The 21979-nt window shown below is 46.9% G+C and overlaps 7 protein-coding genes across 7 annotated transcripts; 3 read left to right on the top strand and 4 right to left on the bottom strand.

The window, feature by feature from the left end:
- Window positions 1–251: 251 nt before the first annotated feature.
- Window positions 252–2397, bottom strand: N7478_002994 (flavin-containing monooxygenase; the record flags this gene model as incomplete). Its single annotated transcript, XM_056919208.1, has 7 exons — window positions 252–718; window positions 781–1147; window positions 1211–1336; window positions 1396–1502; window positions 1563–1720; window positions 1779–1991; window positions 2087–2397. The coding sequence occupies 7 exons, from the start codon at window positions 2395–2397 to the stop codon at window positions 252–254; spliced, it is 1749 nt and encodes a 582-aa protein (XP_056782366.1).
- Window positions 2398–5573: 3176 nt separating this feature from the next.
- Window positions 5574–5847, top strand: N7478_002993 (uncharacterized protein; the record flags this gene model as incomplete). Its single annotated transcript, XM_056919207.1, has 2 exons — window positions 5574–5658; window positions 5723–5847. 2 exons carry the CDS (start codon window positions 5574–5576, stop codon window positions 5845–5847), a joined length of 210 nt encoding a protein of 69 aa, XP_056782365.1.
- An 825-nt stretch (window positions 5848–6672) lies between these two features.
- N7478_002992 (aminoglycoside phosphotransferase family protein) lies at window positions 6673–7887 on the bottom strand (the record flags this gene model as incomplete). The annotated part of the gene is made up of 3 exons (XM_056919206.1): window positions 6673–6939; window positions 7000–7537; window positions 7616–7887. The coding sequence occupies 3 exons, from the start codon at window positions 7885–7887 to the stop codon at window positions 6673–6675; spliced, it is 1077 nt and encodes a 358-aa protein (XP_056782364.1).
- A 442-nt stretch (window positions 7888–8329) lies between these two features.
- N7478_002991 (serine incorporator domain-containing protein) lies at window positions 8330–9935 on the top strand (the record flags this gene model as incomplete). Its single annotated transcript, XM_056919205.1, has 4 exons — window positions 8330–8380; window positions 8444–8523; window positions 8579–9167; window positions 9219–9935. 4 exons carry the CDS (start codon window positions 8330–8332, stop codon window positions 9933–9935), a joined length of 1437 nt encoding a protein of 478 aa, XP_056782363.1.
- Window positions 9936–10260: 325 nt separating this feature from the next.
- On the top strand, window positions 10261–13577 carry N7478_002990 (ATP-binding mismatch repair protein PMS1; the record flags this gene model as incomplete). The annotated part of the gene is made up of 3 exons (XM_056919204.1): window positions 10261–10293; window positions 10355–10451; window positions 10705–13577. The coding sequence occupies 3 exons, from the start codon at window positions 10261–10263 to the stop codon at window positions 13575–13577; spliced, it is 3003 nt and encodes a 1000-aa protein (XP_056782362.1).
- Window positions 13578–13653: 76 nt separating this feature from the next.
- N7478_002989 (uncharacterized protein) lies at window positions 13654–14244 on the bottom strand (the record flags this gene model as incomplete). The annotated part of the gene is made up of 1 exon (XM_056919203.1): window positions 13654–14244. The coding sequence occupies one exon, from the start codon at window positions 14242–14244 to the stop codon at window positions 13654–13656; it is 591 nt and encodes a 196-aa protein (XP_056782361.1).
- A 755-nt stretch (window positions 14245–14999) lies between these two features.
- chsE (chitin synthase class Va) lies at window positions 15000–20721 on the bottom strand (the record flags this gene model as incomplete). The annotated part of the gene is made up of 3 exons (XM_056919202.1): window positions 15000–20304; window positions 20368–20556; window positions 20615–20721. 3 exons carry the CDS (start codon window positions 20719–20721, stop codon window positions 15000–15002), a joined length of 5601 nt encoding a protein of 1866 aa, XP_056782360.1.
- Window positions 20722–21979: the final 1258 nt, after the last annotated feature.

Genomic DNA, 21979 nt, shown 5'->3' with positions numbered 1-21979 from the left:
TATGAGCGATCATACAAAACCTCTTCAAGTTGGCCATATATAATCTGTGCCGCTTATTACACCGCTGCCTGTACTATAAGCTCTACATGGAAGACAAACCAGGTTGAAAGACAAATGGAAAGATAAGTAGAAAGACATATAGAAAGGCAAATGGAGACATCGGTAATTTTAGACGATAAAACACGATATCATGATATAGCTTTGAACATAAATTCTTGAATGATTGAATGATTGAAATGCCACTAAGCTTACTAACAAACCATGAAATCTTCAAAATCTTCATCTGGTAGATAGGCTTGTTCATTACCTTCTAAAGTTCCGAGATACCAAGACATGTCACTTCCGTCAAACTCACGGGCGGCAAATCCATTTCCGAGGTATCCAAATCGATTAGTGGTCGTATATCGAAGATTATAATCTTCCCACCGGGGTTGCTTCATCGTTTCAAAGAAGTGTATTCTAGAACCAGGCCACATCATTACCTCGCCATCAACAGTGCCCTGCTTAAACCAAGAACGACATGGAGATGTCCAAGCTGTACGCGGCATAAATTGCCTATGGTGCTCGAAGAAATCAGCGACTGCCTCTTCTTTTGGTTCGAAGGAAGTGACACCCTCAGACGACATTTTCTCTAGGATCTGGAGAAAATGACGCGATAGGGTCTCTGTGATTGGGAGAAAGCTTCCATGTCCATATGGGCCGAAGGGGCCGTTGAAAACTATTCAAATATTGTCAGCTTTCCAGGTCATATGCCAACAATGGCAATATATATGCTCTTACTAAAATAGTTGGGGAAGTTCGGGACAGTGATTGAAAGATAGGTCCTCGGAATATCCTTCCACTGTTCACTGAGACTGTGTCCTCCCCGGCCAATCGTAGGATACGATGGCCGCCAGCTAACATCAAAACCAGTTGCGCATACAATCACATCGGCTTTATGCTCAACGCCATCAGCAGTTTTGATCCCTTTGGAAGTGATCTCTGCGACGGACTGAGAGACAACTTCGGTGTTCTCGCTACAGAGTGCCTCGAGGTATCCGTTTCCAGGCGTGGGTCGACGACAACCTACTGCAAAATCCTTCGGGACTATCCAGTCAGCAATCTCGGGATGACTAGCGAGCTTAGATCGCATGTCTTTCTCGGCATACTAGCGAGTTAATCAGTCACAGAAGCTATTGACAAGTTGAAGATATTGGTATGGCTGTCTTACCGCTCTGGCATTTGCCTGCTCTTTCGATCCGTTGAGAATGAATCGGAAACGAGAGTTCAGCTCGGATTCAATTTTCTTGCGGTATGCCAAGTATCTCTGTGGGTTGTCCCGGAGTATTTCTCTTTGCTTCGCATTGTCTGAAAATCGTTAACTTATTATCCTTGGTTTCTGAGAAAAATTGTTACAGGTGTTAGACATTTGAAGTTGGCTCCTCCTTTTCCTGCAAACCGCTGACCAAACCCAGCAGTCACCCAAAAGGCGCTGCGAATGAAACATTTCAGAGAAGACACCGCTATAACGCTTATTAGAAATGATCTCGCTACTATATTCTTCTTGGTATTCTTGAGCTCACCGGGCTGAATAGTTGGAATAATTTGTACTGCTGAGGACCCTGAGCCGATCACAGCCACGCGTTTCCCTTTTAATTCAACTTGATCATCCCAGTGTGCACTATGAAGTATAGGCCCCTGAAAGGTTTCTCTGTTTTTAATTGCAGGCCATTTCCACTTGCTAATCACTAAATTAGTCATGGTACCTCCATCGTACAGTGGGATATGATTTTGCTCACTTCAAAACACCAGACGCGTTGACTAGGATGTGTCCTCTGTCCTCAAAAACATCCTCGGGGTCGTCACCTCTCTGGATTTGGATAACCCACTGTTCATCATGCTCATCCCATGATGCACCTATGACTTGATGATTTAAGTGAATGTATTTGCGCAGTCCGTAATCATCCGCAATTCCTTTGAAATAATTCAAAATTTGGGGCGCCCCCGAGTAGCTGCACCAGGTCGAGTCAGCTTGATTATTTCAAAGATTTATCATATATTTTATGTTTTTTGAAATGGTAATCAAGAAACAATCGTGCATACTTACAATGAGGTCCAGTCAGGAGAAGGTGCCCAAGAGAATTGATAATTTACCGAGGGAATATCACATCCACATCCGGGGTATCGATTCTCATACCAAGTTCCACCAACTTCAGGGTTCTTCTCATACAGCGCCAACTCAATGTCCAGTGTACTTGTATCGATCTCGTGTGCAAGGTTTAACGCACTTGCGCCGGCTCCAATTACGATAATCCGGATCTTGCGACGAGATCGGCTCGGTTCTTCAAGAATCTCGTAATTTCCACAGTGGCCCATGCCCTTAGGAGCATGTTCTTCGTTGTAGCCGATGGACCCCATTGAGTAACTTGAATGATGGTGAAGTGAGCTTGTGTGAATTGTTAGATGCTGCGGCATGACAACTTTTAGGTAGCAGATAGGGTTACGATATGTATTTATGGCTCCCACTCTGGACCCTCTGGAGGATCCTTGAAAAGGGCGTGGAGTCCGGTATTGTGCATAGCTTGACGAGCAATTTGTTTGGTCGATAACGAGGTGGATCCTAGCATGATCTCAGTAGGTAAACTTCCTGATGAGACTTGGGTGTGGAGCTCCACATTGTCCACCTCCACTTCCTTCCCCTCCTCTCATGAATTAATCCCCCGTAATGTACTAGTTGAACGTTATCAATCGACTGCGGTGTCGGGAAAATCGATACCAGATCAATTCTTGAGCCAGGAGCATCCGGTCGAGGTTATACGATAGAGTAACAAAAAGAAAAGGGGACAAAAAGTTGATGCTCACATGCGGATTTGAACCGCAGACCTCATGATTGCTCGGTAAGAGGTACTAGTCATGCGCTCTACCAACTGAGCTATGCGAGCTGGTATATATTGCGATTCCTAATTGTACTCTCTTGTACGGGCATGGTTGATATTGGAAAATACCTGGACAACATTTGAAGGAGGTATGTTTGCCTTGTTCGCTCCTTTTGAATTTGGCCAAGGGCAAGGCAAGGCGTGCGGCCAGGTAGTCCCTGAGATCTTTCCTTTAATGTTGGTATCTCTTGTCCTCCCAGGATGGCGAATAGCATTAGAAGGGTAGTACCTTGGCATACATATAACATTGTAGTGCTAATGAATGATACACTTCGAGAAAGAAATACAAAAAGAGGCTGGCCAGGCAATTATTTCAGCTGGTTATGAAGTATTTGTAGTTCCAATTATCGTACGAAGAGATTATGGGTCTGATGGCAACGAGAGAGAAAAATTGACTAGGGCAAAAAAGGGGTTTCCAAGTGAGAAGAGTGTATATTTCTTCGCGTGAAAAGGCTGCCTACTTTGTAAAGGAGGGGCAAAAGGAAAAAAAAGAGGGGGGAAAAGTTGATGCTCACATGCGGATTTGAACCGCAGACCTCATGATTGCTCGGTGAGAGGTACTAGTCATGCGCTCTACCAACTGAGCTATGCGAGCTGGTATGAAATTCGGGATCAAAAGTTGGCATTATGAACAAAGCTCTGAATTCGCCAATGATGGAGCAACATGCATACACATACCCGTGTTCCTAGTATTTCTTTTTGTAGGTCTTTACATTACTCTACCTCTCTCGAATTTTTAGAGTATATATTATACATGCAAGTAATAATCGGAATAAAGCGGAACAAACAAAACAAGAACACTTGTTTTTCCTTGGAGCGAATAGATCAATGAAAACGAAAAAGTTGAGTGAGAGATTCAATGCAAAAAAAGAAAATTGCTCACATGCGGATTTGAACCGCAGACCTCATGATTGCTCGGTAAGAGGTACTAGTCATGCGCTCTACCAACTGAGCTATGCGAGCAGTTGTTGTTGGCACGTGATTTTGTTGCCTACCAGAAAATTATAGACGGAAATGTAAATCAACACTCCTCGAAGTTGACCCGTTAAGTTCATTATCGGTGGGGACAGCCGAGGCTGCCAACATCTTTTTCCAAAGAATGTCTCGCATAGGTAGGTGTCGGGATCACCCATTTCTAGTAGTTATTCATTGGTGTAACAATTTGGTAAATTGAAAATACCTAAGTATAAATTAATGCACTTCCAAGGTTCAAGTTCAAGTAGTCGATGTGACTTCAGCCTGAGGTCAAATGGTGGTTATATATATTCATGCATTGTTCAATTTCAAGTTGAACCTTCCGAGCCCGAGTCGTGACAACTTCCAAGGTTCAGACTCTCGGAGGGCTCCGAAGTCAAGTTCAAGAAAGAGTCTTCGGTTGGAGCTTCTTCAAATTAAAGCCCGTGGACCTTATGTACATCCATGGAAGCCTCCCATATATCGTGCTAAGACCTAGTGAGGATGCGCGCTGTACTAGTATGTACATGTGGGATTGCATTGCATCTCAGGGTCGTCTTTCGCTACCTATTTATGCCCACGGGTATGCAATAATGAAATATTGTGAAACGATTATGCGTGGATATTATTGCATAAAGAGGTTGCCCCTTTTGATTACTACTTGAACCATTGAACTATATATGTGGGACTTTCGTGGAGTGTAAGGTCCGCCCCCACCACCAAGACCCTGGAATGACCCCAGGAGATTGAATGACGTGCATGTTCCGGCTTACGTTCGGGCGACCTGCACTTTCCAGCGACAAGTCTGGGGCCACTCCCGGTTTGAAGGACGGCAGAGTGCAGGTCGACCGGCCTCGATGACCTATGTACCCTTCATGAGAGAGTGCAGAAGTACAGCTCGGCCGGTCTCGATGATATGCACTCTCTGTGAGAATGCGAGGGAAAAGGGAAGAGGCGCGAGGCTCACGGTCCCGGTTTATACGCGTCATTCCTTCCAACCCGTATGATTGTCAGCTTGAAATGCAGCTTCCCGGCACTTGATACACTCGCCCAGTTGCCCTCTGCTCAGTATTCTCAACACCATGACTGAAAACATAACCGAATCGGAGATCGAGGTGCTTGTCATCGACATCTCTGGGTATTTATAAAATGATAAAGCAGAGACTAGAGATATAGTAGCAGCCGTTCGATCTGCCTGCAAACCCCCCGGCTTCTTCCAGATAACTGGTCACTCAGTATCCGCTGATCTCCGAGCGCAAACACTCTAAAGTCTGCAGGATTTTTTTAGTCTACCCTGAGATGTGAAGATGTAGGTTTATAGAACCAATTGTGAATGTTTAACGGGATATGAAATTGTCGGAGAGCAGAAGGTCGGAACGGGTGGAGATCAAAAAGAGGGCTTCACGATCGGTCCTGAGTTATTCCCTGGGACATCCTTGGAAGTTGTAAACTAGTGGCCCAAAGAAAGTGTTTACTCTGGGCTTAAAGAGATATTTATGCAGTATTACAATGAAGTGCGCTAGCTGAGTAAGTCGATGTTTCGGTTGCTTGCGTTGAGTTTGGAGTTGAAAGAGATGTATTTTGACAACTTTGTTGTAAGTAGAGACTGTAAGTTGATTAATCTTTACTACTATCCTGGCTATTATTCTGTATGGTAACAATATATTAAGCTATGAGTATGTGCAAAGCTTATCGATATCCACTATGTCGAAGAAGATGGCGGACAAGATGAGAGGGATAGGAGCCTATACTGATTGGGGTGCCCTGATTCTTCTACTCCAAGATGAAGGTAAGCTTATAAGTTATAATTCTTATCGAAATCGCAACTCTAATCATACTATATTGATAATTAGTTGGCGGACTGGAGGTCTACTACGAATCCCAAGACATATGGTATCCGTTTAAATATGTTCCGAATGCTTATGTTGTAAACACTGGTGATATGATGGGTATGGGATTCAATCCAAACAGCGAATAACAGCGATACTGACAAGTTTCTTCCGACATAGAACGGTGGACTAACAGCCGCTACAAATCAACTCGCCACCGCGTTAACTCGCCAGCCTCCGGAAATTATCGATACAGTATTGGACTATTCAATGAAGGACTGCTGGACCAAATGCTTGAATGTATCCCGACGTGCCTTGAAGAGGGGGAGGGGTAGGAGCCGTTGCATAAGCCTATTAAGGTGGAAACTGATCTGCGTACCTGCTACCAAGCGACGTACTAGAATTGAGGGGGATAGAGGCGACGTAGAACAGGAAGACCAAGCTCTGTTGATCGACCTGGGGGGTGTCACGTATAGATATCGCGCATCTACAACAACTAGGCGCTCTAGATATATTGACTGTGACATCAAAGCTCGTTAATACAGAATAAAGTGTCTGGGTGTCATGGAAGAACTGTGTATAAGCTTCGCGTCCCCATACAGCACCTCCGGGGCTTGGAAGTACAACCTATACTAGCCTTGCGAGTTGATCGACCTAGTAAGCTCATTAAACAAGCCCCCCGGCCCTCTTCAAGGTGGATGCCTAGGTGAGCGGTATATGATGATCAAATTGGGCTTACGATAAAGAAACCGCACATATCCGGGCGTGGTATTATTTCGAAAATAAAGTGACCAGCGGACGTTCAGTGATACAATATCCGGGCATGACGTCAAGTTAGAAATGTGATTATAATAGAGAAGTAGGCACCTGGCAACTTAGTTAGCAAAGATAGTACACAGATAGAGGTATGTTATGCTCACTAGGCCGTCAATCGAGGATCGACGCTTCTAAGCAAACGTAGCCGCGGAGAGGAATTACACACAACGCTCAGTACAAAAGGTACGAAAATCCTCCAACCTGGCATTCTTCCCATAAAACAGAAGAAGTGTGAGCTTTGCATCGAATATAGCTCTCCACGGATACCTGTATCTACATCGACAAACCGCCTCGGCTCGCGGCGAAGAAAAAAGACGAGACAACTCGAATCTACCGGCGGGTGAAGTCTTTGGTTTGTGGGTTTCAATAATCTCCAGCTCAGCAATGATTAGGTCGCGAAATTCAGTAATGGCCCGCTTTGTCGACTATGGTGCAGCTGGGGGCGGAATGAATTCTGGAATCCTGGCAAATCGCTCAATAGGCACATCTTGGTTGTGACTCCAATCGATTATGCCGATAATACGGAAGGAATCATCAACAATGATGTTGTTGTAATGAACATCCAGATGACAAATAGGGAATGGCCCATAAATATGCTCGTCCACAACAAGGCTGGTGAGGGCTTTCTCAAGAAGCCAAGCTGCCGTCTCCCATTTTGGGTCAGCCGGATGAGCTTTGAGAATTGCTTTTGTTTGGGCTTTCCGAAGAAGATAAAAATATTCACGTGAAGTATTCAATGTTGCGATCTCAGAATCACCAATGAGAAATGCACGCAAATCAAACTGGCCATCGTCTCTGGGAAGGTCGGGTGAAATGACTCGGTCAATTTTATTGAAAGTCATGGTGCTTAGTTCGTACATGTACCCTGCTAATTGAGCCGCGAAGCTTCTCTTATGCTGCTCGGGAATAGACGAAGCCACCTTAATGCCTAAGATTCTCCCTGGAATAGCTTCCATGAGTAGGTATCGGTATCTAATCTCATTTGTCGTCGTGTCGTATCCGAATACCCGCGGCACCGGTACGCTTGATTAGGCACGTATCAAATTCATAGTGGATATTTCACTTAAGAGAGACAGAGATGTGACCTCTTTCTCGGATTACAGAGGTAGCATAATTCTCGCCACCCATTCAAGCGAGTCGGAGAATCTTACGACTATTACTATATTGCATTGCCCACTGGTGAACTTGCTGGTTTCCGCCGAGCAGGTGATGGTTTCATCAGTTTGAGGGTCCAATTTTCGACGAATCTCGATAGCTTTGGAGCATAGGTAACTCAAGTTTGCACTTTGTAAAATAGTCCTCAGTAATCTTGCACGATCGGTATCGAGGTCTATTCCTTCGAAAGAGGTCCAGTTTTGGTTGATGCTGGTCATTGTTGCGGGGTTTGAAGTTTTGAGACAAATACAAATTTTTCTCGTTTTATAAGGGGAATAGACAAATATAAAATAACATAGATAGCACCAGAGTATGTATGGATTTTGCAAATCTGTGAAATTCGAGGTTTAACCTAGTAGTGATGCCTTGATTGTGCAGAAAACAAAGGGCTTTTTTATACCTCCCGAGAGGGAATTTATCTATTTTAATTGGCTGTGGTATTCTCTCCCCTGGATGACTAAGAAGCATCGGTGTTTGTCGGATAAATTAAAATCCGCAAATACCCACTGCGACAATGACGAAGGCGGGTTGGAGATCGTCAACTCCACCTGCATCTCACCCCGTCTTACTTTTCGGTTGTTCGAGCTTCAAACCTAGAGTCGCCGGCGCGACTGATTGAATACTGGCCCGGTCTGCCAGAACCTTACCTACTCTCCCATCATGGGTGCCCTTTTATCTTTACCGTTATTGGCGGTGCCAAGCATGGGAACGGTATGTCCCTTCCGAGTCGAACCGACCAGTTCCTTTGCTAATGAGATCGCTTCATTCAAATAGATCCTCACAGTCGGTGGATCATGTTGCGGTGCAGCGACTTGCTCCGCGGTCTGTAGCGCATGTGGGAAATTTCAGAATAGGTACGGTCACTTGGCTGCCTAGCGCGGGATGGGACTTGGGCTAACAACGATACAGTATGGCCACGAGAATCGCCTATGCATTCATCCTCTTAATCAATTCTATCGTATCCTGGATCATGCTCACACCATGGGCATTGAAGAAACTACAGCATCTGACCCTCGATTATATGGAAATTCGTTGTGATGGCAAGGAATGTTACGGCTGGGTGGCGGTTCACCGTATTAATTTTGGCCTGGCTCTCTTTCACCTGATACTCGCGCTCTTACTTCTTGGTGTCAAGACTTCCCGGGATAGTCGAGCAGGTCTTCAAAATGGATTCTGGGGACCCAAGATAATCCTTTGGTTCGCTTTTGTCGTAGTGTCTTTCTTCATCCCCGAGTCGTTCTTCTTTATCTACGGCAACTACGTCGCCTTCTTCTGCGCCATGCTATTCCTTCTTCTAGGTCTGGTTCTCCTCGTGGACCTCGCACATACATGGGCCGAGCTTTGTCTACAAAAGATTGAGGACAGCGACTCGCGACTGTGGCGCGGCTTGTTGATTGGAACGACTCTTGGCATGTACTTGACGTCAACTGTCATGACCATCTTGATGTTTATCTTCTTTGCTCGTGGCTCTTGCTCTATGAACCAGGCGGCTATTTCGGTATGTAAATCCAGTATTCCGCCTAGAAAACCTTTTACTAACCATTTCTAGATCAACCTGATTCTTTTCCTGATCATCTCCTTCGTCTCCGTGCAGCCTGCTGTACAGGAATCCAACCCCCGAGCGGGCCTAGCCCAAGCCGCTATGGTTACAATTTATTGCACCTACCTTACCTTATCCGCAGTCTCTATGGAACCCGATGACAACGGTTGCAACCCTCTCATTCGTTCTAGCGGCACCCGGACAATCACAGTCATTTTGGGCGCGTTCGTCACCATGGCCACTATTGCATACACCACCACCCGTGCCGCTACTCAGGGTATCGCTTTGGGATCTAAAGGTGGCCACAACTACGTGCAACTGGGCACGGAAGACAACGAGCATGGGCTTGTGACGCAACAGCCCAACAGCCGTCGGGAGATGCGAGCAGAAGCCCTCCGGGCTGCCGTTGAAAGTGGCAGTTTGCCAGCTAGTGCCTTGGATGAGAGTGACGACGAGGACGAATTTGAGACCAGCAGTAAAGATGACGAACGTGGTTCAACTCAGTACAATTACTCTCTCTTCCACATCATCTTCTTCCTGGCTACGACCTGGGTTGCAACCCTTTTGACACAGGGACTGCAAGTCGATACTAATGTCGATTTCGCGCCAGTTGGCCGCAGCTACTGGGCTAGTTGGGTGAAGATTGTTAGTTCTTGGGTGTGCTATACCATATACCTATGGACATTGGTCGCCCCTGTTGTACTACCCGATCGCTTTGGTGTCTGATGTGATAATTTTATTGAAGTGCAAGTGAACAGATTTCGGATTTTGGGCGTTATGAGCGATCAGTCGACTTTGCTTTCTCCGTTATAGTATATACCGCATCAGCAATGATTTTCATACTCTGGTCAAATATAAGATCATCCAATAAACTAGATGCTAAGAATGAGTAATTAAATGCATGCCCGCTGTTTGTTCTCTTTCACAGGCGGCACACATCAATCACATACATAGCCTTCTGCGGATCAAGTGGAGCCGCAGCTTGGCACATGCTCCGCTTCTCAAGCGCGTTAAGTGCGACGCGCTCTCCAACATCAACCGCCATGGCATAATGGCAACCATAAAGGCCATCGAGGCCCGCTCAGTGAGATACCTGATCTTTTATCTAGTGAATATTTCGAATTTCTAACCTTCATACCCACTAGGTCCACCAAATCCAGTCCGGCCAGGTCATCACCGACCTGTGCTCCGTCGCGAAAGAACTAGTCGAGAACAGTCTCGATGCACACGCAACGACAATCGGTGAGTGATTCTCGGACAACATGGAATCTTGCTGGGCGTGCTCGATAGCTGATCATTGGCCGTCCTTATCAGAGGTCAGATTTAAAGACAATGGGCTGGACCTTATCGAGGTTCAGGATAATGGCAGTGGTATTGCTCCGGATAACTATGAAAGCGTCGGTGAGCAACAAGAGCCCTTGGAAACCGAAGACACTGTTTTGAAATTAATATTTGGATTTTTGACCAGCTTTAAAACACTATACATCCAAACTAGCCTCATACGATGACCTCTCTTCCCTTAACACCTTCGGCTTCCGCGGCGAAGCCCTCTCCTCGCTCTGTGCCCTCTCCGAGTTCCAGGTCGTAACTGCTCAGGCACACCAAGTCCCGGTAGCGACAAGACTCGAATTCGAAGTCTCGGGTAAACTAGCCAAGAAACAAGTCTGCGCCGGTCGAAAAGGCACCACCGCCTCTGTGGGCGGGATCTTCAAGCGCCTCCCTGTTCGCCGGAAGGAACTAGAGAAGAATATCAAGAGAGAATACGGGAAGGTGGTGAATCTTTTACATGCATACGCCTGCATCAGTACGGGTGTAAGCTTTAGTGCCCGGAATACAGTTGGAAAGACTAAGAATGTGACGGTGTTTTCTACAAATGGAAATCGTACAACGAAGGAGAATATTGCCAATGTCTACGGCGCGAAGACGCTATCTGCACTTATCCCGCTAGAGTTGGAGCTGGAATTTGAGCCTTCTCATGCGATGAAGCGGTCTGGTGGTGAGGATGTGGTGAATAAAATTCAGGTTCGGGGTCATATCTCACGCCCTGTTTTTGGAGAGGGACGCCAAACACCGGATCGGCAGATGTTTTTCGTGAATACGAGGCCTTGTGCACTACCTCAGATTGCCAAAGCATTCAATGAAGTTTATAAATCGTTTAATGTTTCGCAATCGCCGTTTGTTTTTGCGGATTTTCAGATGGATACGAATGCTTATGATGTGAATGTGTCGCCTGATAAACGGACAATTTTGTTGCATGATGCCGGCGCACTCATTCATTCGTTGAAAGTTTCTCTTACCCAGATGTTCGAGGCGGCGGATCAGACGGTGCCTCAATCGCAAGTGCTTGGGTCAAATCCTTCGGCTAGTAAACAGCAAGCTCTGGGTTCGTTGCCTGGGTTTGTTTCTGCTCGAGAGGTTGCTCGTGGTAAGACCGCATCTCCTTCTACCACTGCAAGCCAAGAGAAGAATGGAGAAGAGCCAACCGATGGAGAGGAAGAGGTGGAAACTCAAAAATCTGTTGGCAAACCTCAGAGAGAAAGACCTTCTCCCGCGGAAGTTTCACCCGCGCCTAACATTGATCTTTCGTCCGTTCAATCTGAGGATCGGAATGACAACCCAATATCAGACGAAACCACCCAAGGCTCCTCAGCTGCGCTGGAAGAACTTTCATCTCAGCCGTCGGAACTGGAGCAGGCGCCCGGCAATTTCGATGCTGAAGGATCTGAAGAAACCCCAAATGTGGTTCAGAATGCCTTTGATCGCATGCGTCCCCGTCGAATGCCGGCAGAAATGGCTACTATCACCATCGCTGGCCGCACAGTGACATCCATGGTTGGCAGTGGATTGCCACGAAAACGGACCTCTGATTTTGGCTATTCAAATAAAGAGACTCCAAAGCGCAAGCGATTAGTCCATACACCATCCAGACCGAATATATTCGGAAAGCACATGAGGGCCTTTGCAGCACCAGGGACTCAAGAAGAAGACCAGGATGACGACGAGTCTGGAGATGATGCCGGCGAATATATAGATGTTGAAGCAGAAGAGATGGAAGAGGATGATGAGGAAGACGAGGAAGAAGAGCAAGATGATGCAGAGGAGAATAAGGAAGATGAGGAAGAACTAGAAGAAGCCGATGGAGAGAACGAGGCCCAACAAGAAATTCACGACCAAGAAGAGGCTGCACCCTCTCCAGAACCCGAGGATGAAGACTATGTTGCAGATGAAAATGATGCCGACGGTGCTCCGCACACAGATCATAATGATAGCCAAGAGCAATCCACCGAAAAAGAGGTAGCCACGGATGCCAGTCAAAACGATCTCGATGAAGCCGAGAAAAAGGCTCAAGAAGACGCAACAGTCCAGCGACTAATTCACCAAGCCGAAGAAACCGCAATTCTCCCAGGAGAGAATAGCAAAAGCCGCGCAAACAAGATGAATAAGGGTGCTGCACACCGCGACGCAACTGTTAACCTCATTGGCACCATCGATGCATCTGTCTCCCGACTCCGTGCCCAAATGGAAAAGTTAAAGGAACGTCTCCAACCTCGAAACACCACTTCCAAAGCCGACGACGCCAACACGGATAAAAAAACCGCCGAAGACCGCCTCTCACTCACAGTGAGCAAAGCGGACTTTGCCCAAATGCGCATCATCGGACAATTCAACCTAGGCTTCATTATCGCCGTTCGACCCGGTGAAGATCACGATGAACTCTTCATCATAGACCAACATGCTTCAGATGAAAAGTTCAATTTCGAGCGTCTCCAAGCCGAAACGGTCGTACAGAACCAGCGCCTCGTCCGTCCACAACGTCTCGACCTAACCGCCGTCGAAGAAGAGGTTGTATTAGAGAATCGGACCGCACTCGAAAAGAACGGATTCATAGTCACGGTCGATGAAAGCGGTGATGAACCTATCGGTCGACGGTGTCAGCTTGTTTCTCTACCGCTAAGCAAGGAGGTTGTTTTTGGTTCTCGTGATCTTGAAGAACTCATTGTGCTCTTGTCTGAGTCGCCGGTTAATCATGAGATTTCCGTGCCGCGACCGGGTAAAGTGCGTAAAATGTTTGCAATGAGAGCGTGTCGGTCGAGTATTATGATTGGGAAAACTTTGACGACGCGTCAGATGCAGCGAGTTGTTCGGAATATGGGCACGATTGATAAACCGTGGAATTGTCCGCATGGTCGTCCGACTATGAGACATTTGATGAGTCTTGGACAGTGGGATGAGTGGGATGAGTATACGGATTGTCATCCCGATGTTGAGGCTCATCGGGATGAACCTGTTGGATTAGATCTATGGAGACAATGTGTGGATGGAAATAATGAAGAGGAGGAAGAAGTCGAAGCTGAAGCAGATGAATAAATCATGCACATGGTATGTAAGTACCTATGCGTGTATATAATTTCGATATGACTGCATATAAAAGTCACCGTCGCTGTCACCACCAAAAAAACCAGCTCTTCCTCTTTTCCTTCTTACCTTTCTTTACACCATCTCCGTCTCCATTCGGAGTCGCATTTCCATTTCCATTTATTTCCACATCCATGTTCCCATTACCATTACCATTTCCATTCTCATGCACATACGCAACCCCATCATGCTCATGCTCATGCTCCAAACTCCCATCAACACTCATCTCATCTCCATCAACATCATCCATCATACTCTCAAGAACAAGTAAATCCCTCTCAATCATCTCCGCCCAATTCTGAACGTCCCCAATCTCTTTCAACCCCTCCCTCGTCTCATCGTTCATCCGTTCCCAACTCTCATTCTGCTTCGCCAACTGGCTGCTTTGACCCGCTAATTCGGCTTCCTGTCTCTCCAATGAGCCTGCATTCGAGTTGATTATTGCTGCGCGTTCGCGGAGTGGTGCTTCGAGATTTGCGCCGACGCTGTGGAGCGTTGCGGTGAAAGCTGCTAAGGCTTCTTTTTGGCGTTGCTCTGTTTCTATTTCTTCTGTTGTTGCTGCTGTTGCTGGTGATGGGTCTGTTGGTATTTCTTCGTGGGTGTGGGGTTGGGATTCCATTTTGTTGAAGGCCAAGTCCAAGTTCAAGATTCTCTTGCTTAGGTGTGGTAGGTTGGAGGTGATGTTTTATATATGTTTTTAGGCCGAGTATTTGTTTGGGTCTCTCAGTTTAGAGCTTTAAGGTTGCTGATTTCCCAAGGTTCCAAGATTATAGGTATTGTGGTTGTGATATGTAAGGTGGATGTTTTGAATGTGTCGACGATGTAAATTGTTCCCGCTGCGGAGTCGGATCTGCAACCCCACTTGGCGTGGCGTGCTGTCAGCCTATTAATCTTGATAAGAGACTTCTTTCTTGGAATTCTTGCTTTATGCAGGTATTATACAGAATAGAATAAGTTACGAGGAATATGGTATGTAAGTATTCATGTTGAGATATAATGTTCTTTTGGAATAAATAGAGTACCAGATATGCAGGTCTGGTTATTATGGGATTCATGTTGCGCCCGGAAGATACATGGCAGTTTTCCAAGGTTATGTATGATGAACCTTGCAGATCAAGATATTCAAAGAAAAGACAAAAAACATAAGCAGGAATTAAGATAGTGAAAAAAATCAGACCACGCGCTCGCTTGTAAAAGTCCTCATCCATGCAAAATACCCCGTCGCTGGCAGATAAAGGAAATGGAAAATAAAATGAAAAGAAAACAAATCAAAAAACTCTTTGGATGCTTCCAAGAATTTTCAGAACATTATTAACACATGTTTTGAAGAATGCATAGCCCTCCAGGAGACCATGCAAGGGTGAAATAGTCTCATCAGAGAAGACCAGAAAGAACAGCTTCGGTAGCAGAGTTAATGTATGGCCGCTTAAGGTCAAGGTTAACACCGAATCGTCTCTCAAGCTCTTGCTTGATACTCTTCTTGGTAACAGCCATTAGATCGGCTGTTCGCAGAATCTCACGAATCTCAGTCAGAATGGCATCGTCACTTGGGAGGTGGCTCAAGTCTTCCATGCCAATGTCCATATCCATATGGCGACTGAGCATTTCGGACGGTGCGAGGGACATCCGTGAGCCGCCGGCATGTAAGTTTAGATCAAGTTGAGAAACAGGTCGGGAGCCAGGGAACCCATACTCGGAATGAGGAGCAGGGAAGGCGTGAGATCGGGTGCCATATGAGATACCTGAAATCTCAGAACGGTCATCACGGGAAGTTTGGGCTTCCCAGAGCTCGGTTTGGTAATCCTCCCAGCGCTTCTTGGGAATAGAGGCGGGGTCAAATTTGCCTTCGTCAGAGATGACAACCTTGCGGCCCTTTTCTCCTGTGATGACACGAGTGTTACCCCAACTGAAGTCGTCCATGTTCCAGAAGGAGTATAGAGGCAGAGCAAGCGTGAAGACGGGGATGGCGAGGATGTAGATAAACATCCAACCAATCATCTCCCATTTGCGGCGGAGGATGAAAATCAATGCTTGCAGACCGTAAATCACACCGAGTAGAATGAATGAAGTCAGAGGGAGTGTTGATGTATCCTGAATCAACCAGACGATCAGATAGATGATGTAGGCGACAGTGACAGGCTGAATCATGGTACTCAGAAGATCGATAAACACAACGAAACGCATACTGAAACAGCAGAAACCACACATCTGTTGTAATGGAATCAGCTCGATCAAATTGTGGACTGTCGAGTTAATCCAGCGACGACGCTGAGACAAGAAGACGGCAAAGCTCTCAGGAGCAACCGTCCATGCGTGAGAGCGGAAGATGTACTTGGTCTTGAACTTCGGGTGATTCTTGAGGAGCAGGGTGGTTAGGTATCGATCTTCACCAAGATGAAGCAAATTCTTCATATGTAGGGTATCCACACGAATCTCCGAGTAGCTCTCGACAACTTCTTGGCTGACAAACAGAGGCTTGCCAGTCTCCGATGAGCGAATGCGATACATAGTGAAACAACCAGGCAAACAAGTGACTGATCCGAAAAGACTCTCAAATGCCTTGATAAGGTTATGAGAGATGTAGTATTCGTACACCTGAATCATGGTTACCATGGAAGTCTTAGCATTAGACAGAGCAGTTTCTCCGCAGACACCGATAAGTCGTGTGTCAGACAAGAACGCCGACACAAAACGAGTAGCAGCATCTGGTGCCACCATCGTATCAGCGTCGACCTGCAGGATGAATTCGTAAAACGTCGGATTGACACCAATGATGTTTCGGATCTGGTGATGCATCTCAAGCTCCATGGGACTCATAGGCATATTGTAGTGAACACGGTTCAAGAATCTCATCAACACCATTTGGGAATCACGCTTGCCACGATTACCAGGGCGAGACACCTCAGAAGGCTTGCCGACTTTGACAACGACCAGGTACGGAACAATATGGCCCTGAACTTCGTAGAGACCAGAATAAATCTTCCCCATGTTATGTTGTTTCATACCCTCACCCAAACTTTCAAAGCTGAGAGGCTCTGGATCATGGGTCTCTGGAACACCGAGAATATCCAGAACGATTCGAGGGGTAGGGCGGTCATTGCCTTGACCAATAATCATACCGTCACAAATGATCAGGAGCAGTTTACGCTTGTCATCATAACGCATACGGGCCATGGAGTCGATAGCACGACGAAGAGAATCTTCGTCTTCGGTGTAAGCTGGTACTTGACAAATGATAAATTTATCCAGATTCTCAGGCAAGTTTTTCTTGCCAAATTGCAAGGCTGCGAGGAACTTGAATGTGATCACCGAACAAATCAAAATGGAGATGGCGAGGATAAAGTATCGTGCGAACTGACACTTGACCGAGTTTCGAGTATCGACGTGTCCGACAAAGAACAGGTTGTCCATACATACTTGCATTCGATTGCGCAGGGCAACGTCAAAGTTAAGATCGTCCCAGTATTTCGTGATATCCGTACCGGACTTCTCTTGAAACAGTTCAGTGATCAGAGGGCTCATGTAATTTGTGTCGATACCACTGGTGGATTTATTCACGCCCTTGGGAAATCGTGGAATTCGAGGACCTGCCATGTAGTAGGTCATGTCGTAAACCTTGCCATGGATGCTTGCAATCATCTTATCATCGTCGTCTGCTTGACTTTTCATGTACTTGGCGGTATAGCCCACATAGCCTTTCTTATAATTGGCTCTCAGCATGACCATCTGTTCGTAGTACCAATCTGCGCCGGAGTCGTCACCCGTAACCCAATACCGGAAATCGTGGTACTTGGCGTTAGCATCCGTACCGGTCGTCGTAGACGTAGAGGACGAAGAGTCATTCGAATTCGATCGATAATCCAGTGGTACACTCGGGTCAACTTTTCCATCGACGCCTTGGCACAAAGCGGAAACCTGAATGGGAAAGAGGGGGCTTCCATCGGTGCCGGCATAGGTTTTGAGAGACTTTGATGGCACAACTTTGGGGTAGTGATTCGGTATGAAATCCCCCAAGTTGAAAACGACGCCTGATATAGACATGAAGGAGCTTTCACTACCTTTTCCATTATGCGTACTGAGTTCTCCCTTGGAATAGACGTGTTGCGTTGGACAGACCAATCCAGGGAAAGCGACGATCATGAAGACAGCGGCACCGCAAGCGAACCAGATGATGATATTGATGGCCAACTTTTCTCGCCAGGCCATACGCACGTCCTTACGTTTCATGCGGCCAACCCATTTGATCAAAATGTCCGGGATGTAGAACGTAAGCAGATAGACCAGAGCCACCCACCGTTTTCGAGAACCTGAGACAGGAATTTCCTCGACCTCCTCCATATTTTTCTCATTGCCTTTCTCCAACATCTGCTCTCGTGTTTCGAGGTTCCTGAACATGTCGCCAGAATTGAAGGCTGACCCGCCAGCATCGGAGCGGCCATCTAATTCGCGGCTACCGAAATAACCTTGCTTGGCTTCGTCACCGTAGATATAAGCGCCCGGGGATTGATCAGTAGGGTTGAGGAGGCGAACTTTTGCATCCGGATTGCCGCTTGCAACGTTGAATCCGCCATCCCCTTCATCGGATCCAGTCATCTTATACGAAGGAACCACACGCTCACCGACCTTCGCAAGGTCGGCCCAACATCGCTCACTCAAGAAGACACCAGTGCTACCCACACGAGCTTCATTGCCAGGCCATCGTCGTTCATCCAAGATGACCTCCGATTTTTCTTTATCGCTTCCAACCACAATATTGCCAATCTCAGCCAACCCTAAGAATTCGGCAAAAGGAAGGAAAACGCTAAAGTCGGCGTTTCTCAGTCGCTGACTGATTTCTGCGATACCGAGAGTTTGAACTTGCATCCGTACGCATTTGCTATCGAATTGATTTGCAATACGACGGTCGTTAGGCTTCAAACATATCACAAAATATGGATTTAGATTCGGTGAACTCAGACACTTGTTGATAATTTCGAGCCCAGAAAGGAATTGCCCGGCTGCTCCTTGTGCTGGTCCCGCCGCAAGCCCATTCTTCCGCCCTCCAGCGCCGCGTCGAGAGCTCGCTGCCTGGCTTTCGTTATCTGTCGGTTCTTCATGATCGGCACCGAAGACATTCTCAGAAGCCGAGGCCGCGAGACGAGCCTGCTGATTGATCTTGCGTCTGGCCATACTTGGCATTCGGAGAGGTTTAGAGGAGACTTGTGCTTGCATAATGGCGGTCTTCTCCCGAGGATGGGAGATGGTCTGCAACGCTTCTTGTCCAAATAGTTCATGAACAAAGTCACTTCGGGTGGATTGCATCAGATTCATCAGATCTCCTGAGATAACTTCACCATTCTCCTCAATGAGACCAGTCGTGGAATAGTCCACCTCTCCGGCAAAATGCTTGACGGTGAAGGCACTCCGCGTTTGAGACACGTAGCCACCCATACCGGCGCTGCTGGAGCCGTCCACAGAGATAGCCGGGTTTTTGTTCTCAAAGCGCTTACGCACGCTTTCAAGAAATTGATTGTCTGATCGGCCACGTCGCGTCTGATCATCGAGAATGCTCAGTAGGCCGTTGCCGTGCTTGAGAAGACCACGCACGGTATCAGTGTTATCGAAATAACTGGTTGCAGCGACCGAAATCTCTTCCCGGTCCAGAATATCGGCCTTTCGGTCGAAGAAGGACTGGAGACAGTAGTTGTACAGAGACTCTGTGGCTGTGTTGCTAAGAAGTTGGTCCAAGGTCGACCCTGTCGCAGCAGACTGAGCAAAGCCAGGGAAATCCACAATGGAAATAGTGTTTGCCACACTGTCCTCTGCTGCACATATCTTCTGGTTTACAGTCTCAATAACATAGGTGACCAGAAGCGAATATATAGTACGTGCCAGAGCGTCGGCATTCTGTCGAGCACCTTTTGGATCCAGCATGACTGTCACTCGCTCACGATGAATGGTTTTCGTCTTGTAACCCAGGCTATTCTCCAAAGCTTCAACGCTGAGACCAAGGAATGCAGCAACATTGCCGAGTACATCCTTATTCTTGACAACGGTCACTGTCTCACCACCTTCATGGGAGTAGCCTCCACTTTCTTCGGCCATTGTGGTAGTCGATTGACCGGAAACAAAATCTAATTGTCCGATGTGAAGGATAGTCGCGAGAATCTGGCAAATTTCCGCGATTTCCCCACGAGAGAATTCTAGCTTCCGGAGGGCGGTTTTGAAGTGTTGAAACCCTTCGGTGTCATTGACTCCAACCTTCAACTGGGTCGGATGACCCAGATACCGCCATCTCTTGTGGCTGACTGCGCCAGAACCACCGGTAGAAATGTGAATGGGGTTGTCAAATCCAAGATGGGACTTTTCAGCTGCGCTGGTACCAGCCAAAAGGTAGTACAGTACGTGGAAGCTGCGCTCACCGGTGGGAACCGAGGAAATACGGCTTCGTTCCAATCGGTAATCGATGATCTTCCCACCAATTAAGGTTGGGTTTACGGAAGAGGACCCATCATATTGCAATTCGAGAAAGAGGCCCGCTTTTGAAGCTGTCGGGGTCGTAACGGATTTGGTCGTAGTCAAGGTATCGAAAACGAAAGCAGCAAAGGAGAGTTTGGAAGAGAGCGGAGTTGATGAGAAAGAGAGGAAGGACGATAATAGATGTGAACGAAGCGTTGTTTTCCCCGAACCACTCTCGCCTCTGCGTCCATGGGTTAGCTGTTCCAGAATTTCTTTAAGCTTGAGGATCCGTGGGTCCACTTACAAGAATACCACTGCTTGGTTTTCAGCGCGAGATCCGAGTCTCGTGAAAGCTCGACGGGCGAGGTCTTCGGCCTCCCCCGCAGCACTTCCTTCTTTTGTACCATCGGGGCCCTTCGTGGCGGAGGTAAATGTGTTCAGGGCAATTAATGCCTGAGAGGAGAGACGAGCTGTCGGCAAACCAACATGGAAGCTAAGACAGGGAATTAGTACGTGTAGTAATGTAATGCAGTGTATAAAGATCTACGTACCGACTGGCGAGATGTGCTGTCAAATGAGTATCGGACTGAAGATGTGCGGGGAGCGAGGGTAGAGAGGACTGGGCATGAGCGGGGGCGCCCGGCGTATTGCCCACCATCTTGGGCTGTTGAGATGATATTTTCTTTGGCGAGTGTCGATGGAGAGGGAGGAGCAAACGAGTGTATCAATGGCCCCGATCGGGATCCCAGTGGGATGGTTTTTGAAGTCTAGACACCGGCCGGAATGAACGTGGCGTGAGGAATGTCGCGAGGAATGAAAGGACTCCTAGCGAGTGGAGGTGCCAGACATACGATCGTAGCGATCGGGGGGGGAGATCCTTGTAAATGGCGAGAAGGCAGAGGAGTGACAAACGACAGGAACACAGAGAAGCTCAAATGCAAAGCGAGAGAGCAAAAGAGCAAGAGCAAAAGAAAATACAATGGAATGATGGCGAAGAGGAAAGGGACCAGGAAAAAAAAGATAAGGATAACCTGGGGCGTATTGTTACCGGTCACACGCTAAGAATAGTGCATGTGCATCAATCCAGAGTTGTTCGGGTAAATCCACATCTGTCGCTCTCCACAGCTTTGTGAGACAGTTGCTTAGTTACTTAGTTACGGTACGGCTCACCTTGAACAGTGTTGTTGTTTTTAAGGCCAACCAGCTCAGCCATGATATGTTTTGCAATTAGTGGATAGAGATCTTAATTACTGTATTGAAGGATATAAATAAATGTTCAAACAGAGTACAGTATTTCCCCCTTTTACTGTTGTTTACTGTCACAGAGGATCAATAGATTAAAGTCGCAGGTAAATAATCCAGCCCCACCCGCTGACATAACCACTTTGAGCTTCCCCTGTGACTCGTCAGTTTTTTGCATCTTTTGCATCTGCTTCTTTGTCATCAGGGTCTGTCTCCTCTCAGGGACTCAGGGATTTTCAGGGATTGACTCCGCCTCATTCAGGGGACTTTTCAGGAACCCATCGAGTATTTCCCACCTCCTTGCTGAGTGCTTGATTTTTCTGCATCTGGGCCATCAACTGCTGAACAGGTCAGAAAATCAGAGTTATCCTCGAAATTCCTGGCCAAGAAGGAATCCCCACTTTGGAATTAAGTCCGGGTGATTTGAGTGGACTGTGTGAAACTAGGGGGTGTTCGTGGCGGAACCGCCGTACTAAAAAGCAAAACCCTGGGTGGCGAGAGTCCTTAGTGTGAGACAACCCAAATATAGACTGTGTAAGACTTTACGATGGGTACCGAGGTGTCATTTGTAAAGAAAAAAAAACAAGTTGGCCAGAAAGTGTAACATCATGAATTGTTCAGGCGAGACCACAGGGATCCGGCCTAATCGACCTGATGCTGGCTGATCTGACTGA

Source organism: Penicillium angulare (assembly GCF_028827245.1).
Source record: "Penicillium angulare strain IBT 27051 chromosome Unknown utg000003l_segment0_segment0, whole genome shotgun sequence".
In the NCBI taxonomy this organism is placed as follows: Eukaryota; Fungi; Ascomycota; class Eurotiomycetes; order Eurotiales; family Aspergillaceae; genus Penicillium; species Penicillium angulare.
Note: the sequence above shows the minus strand (reverse complement) of the source record. Positions and strands in the feature narration are given on the sequence as shown.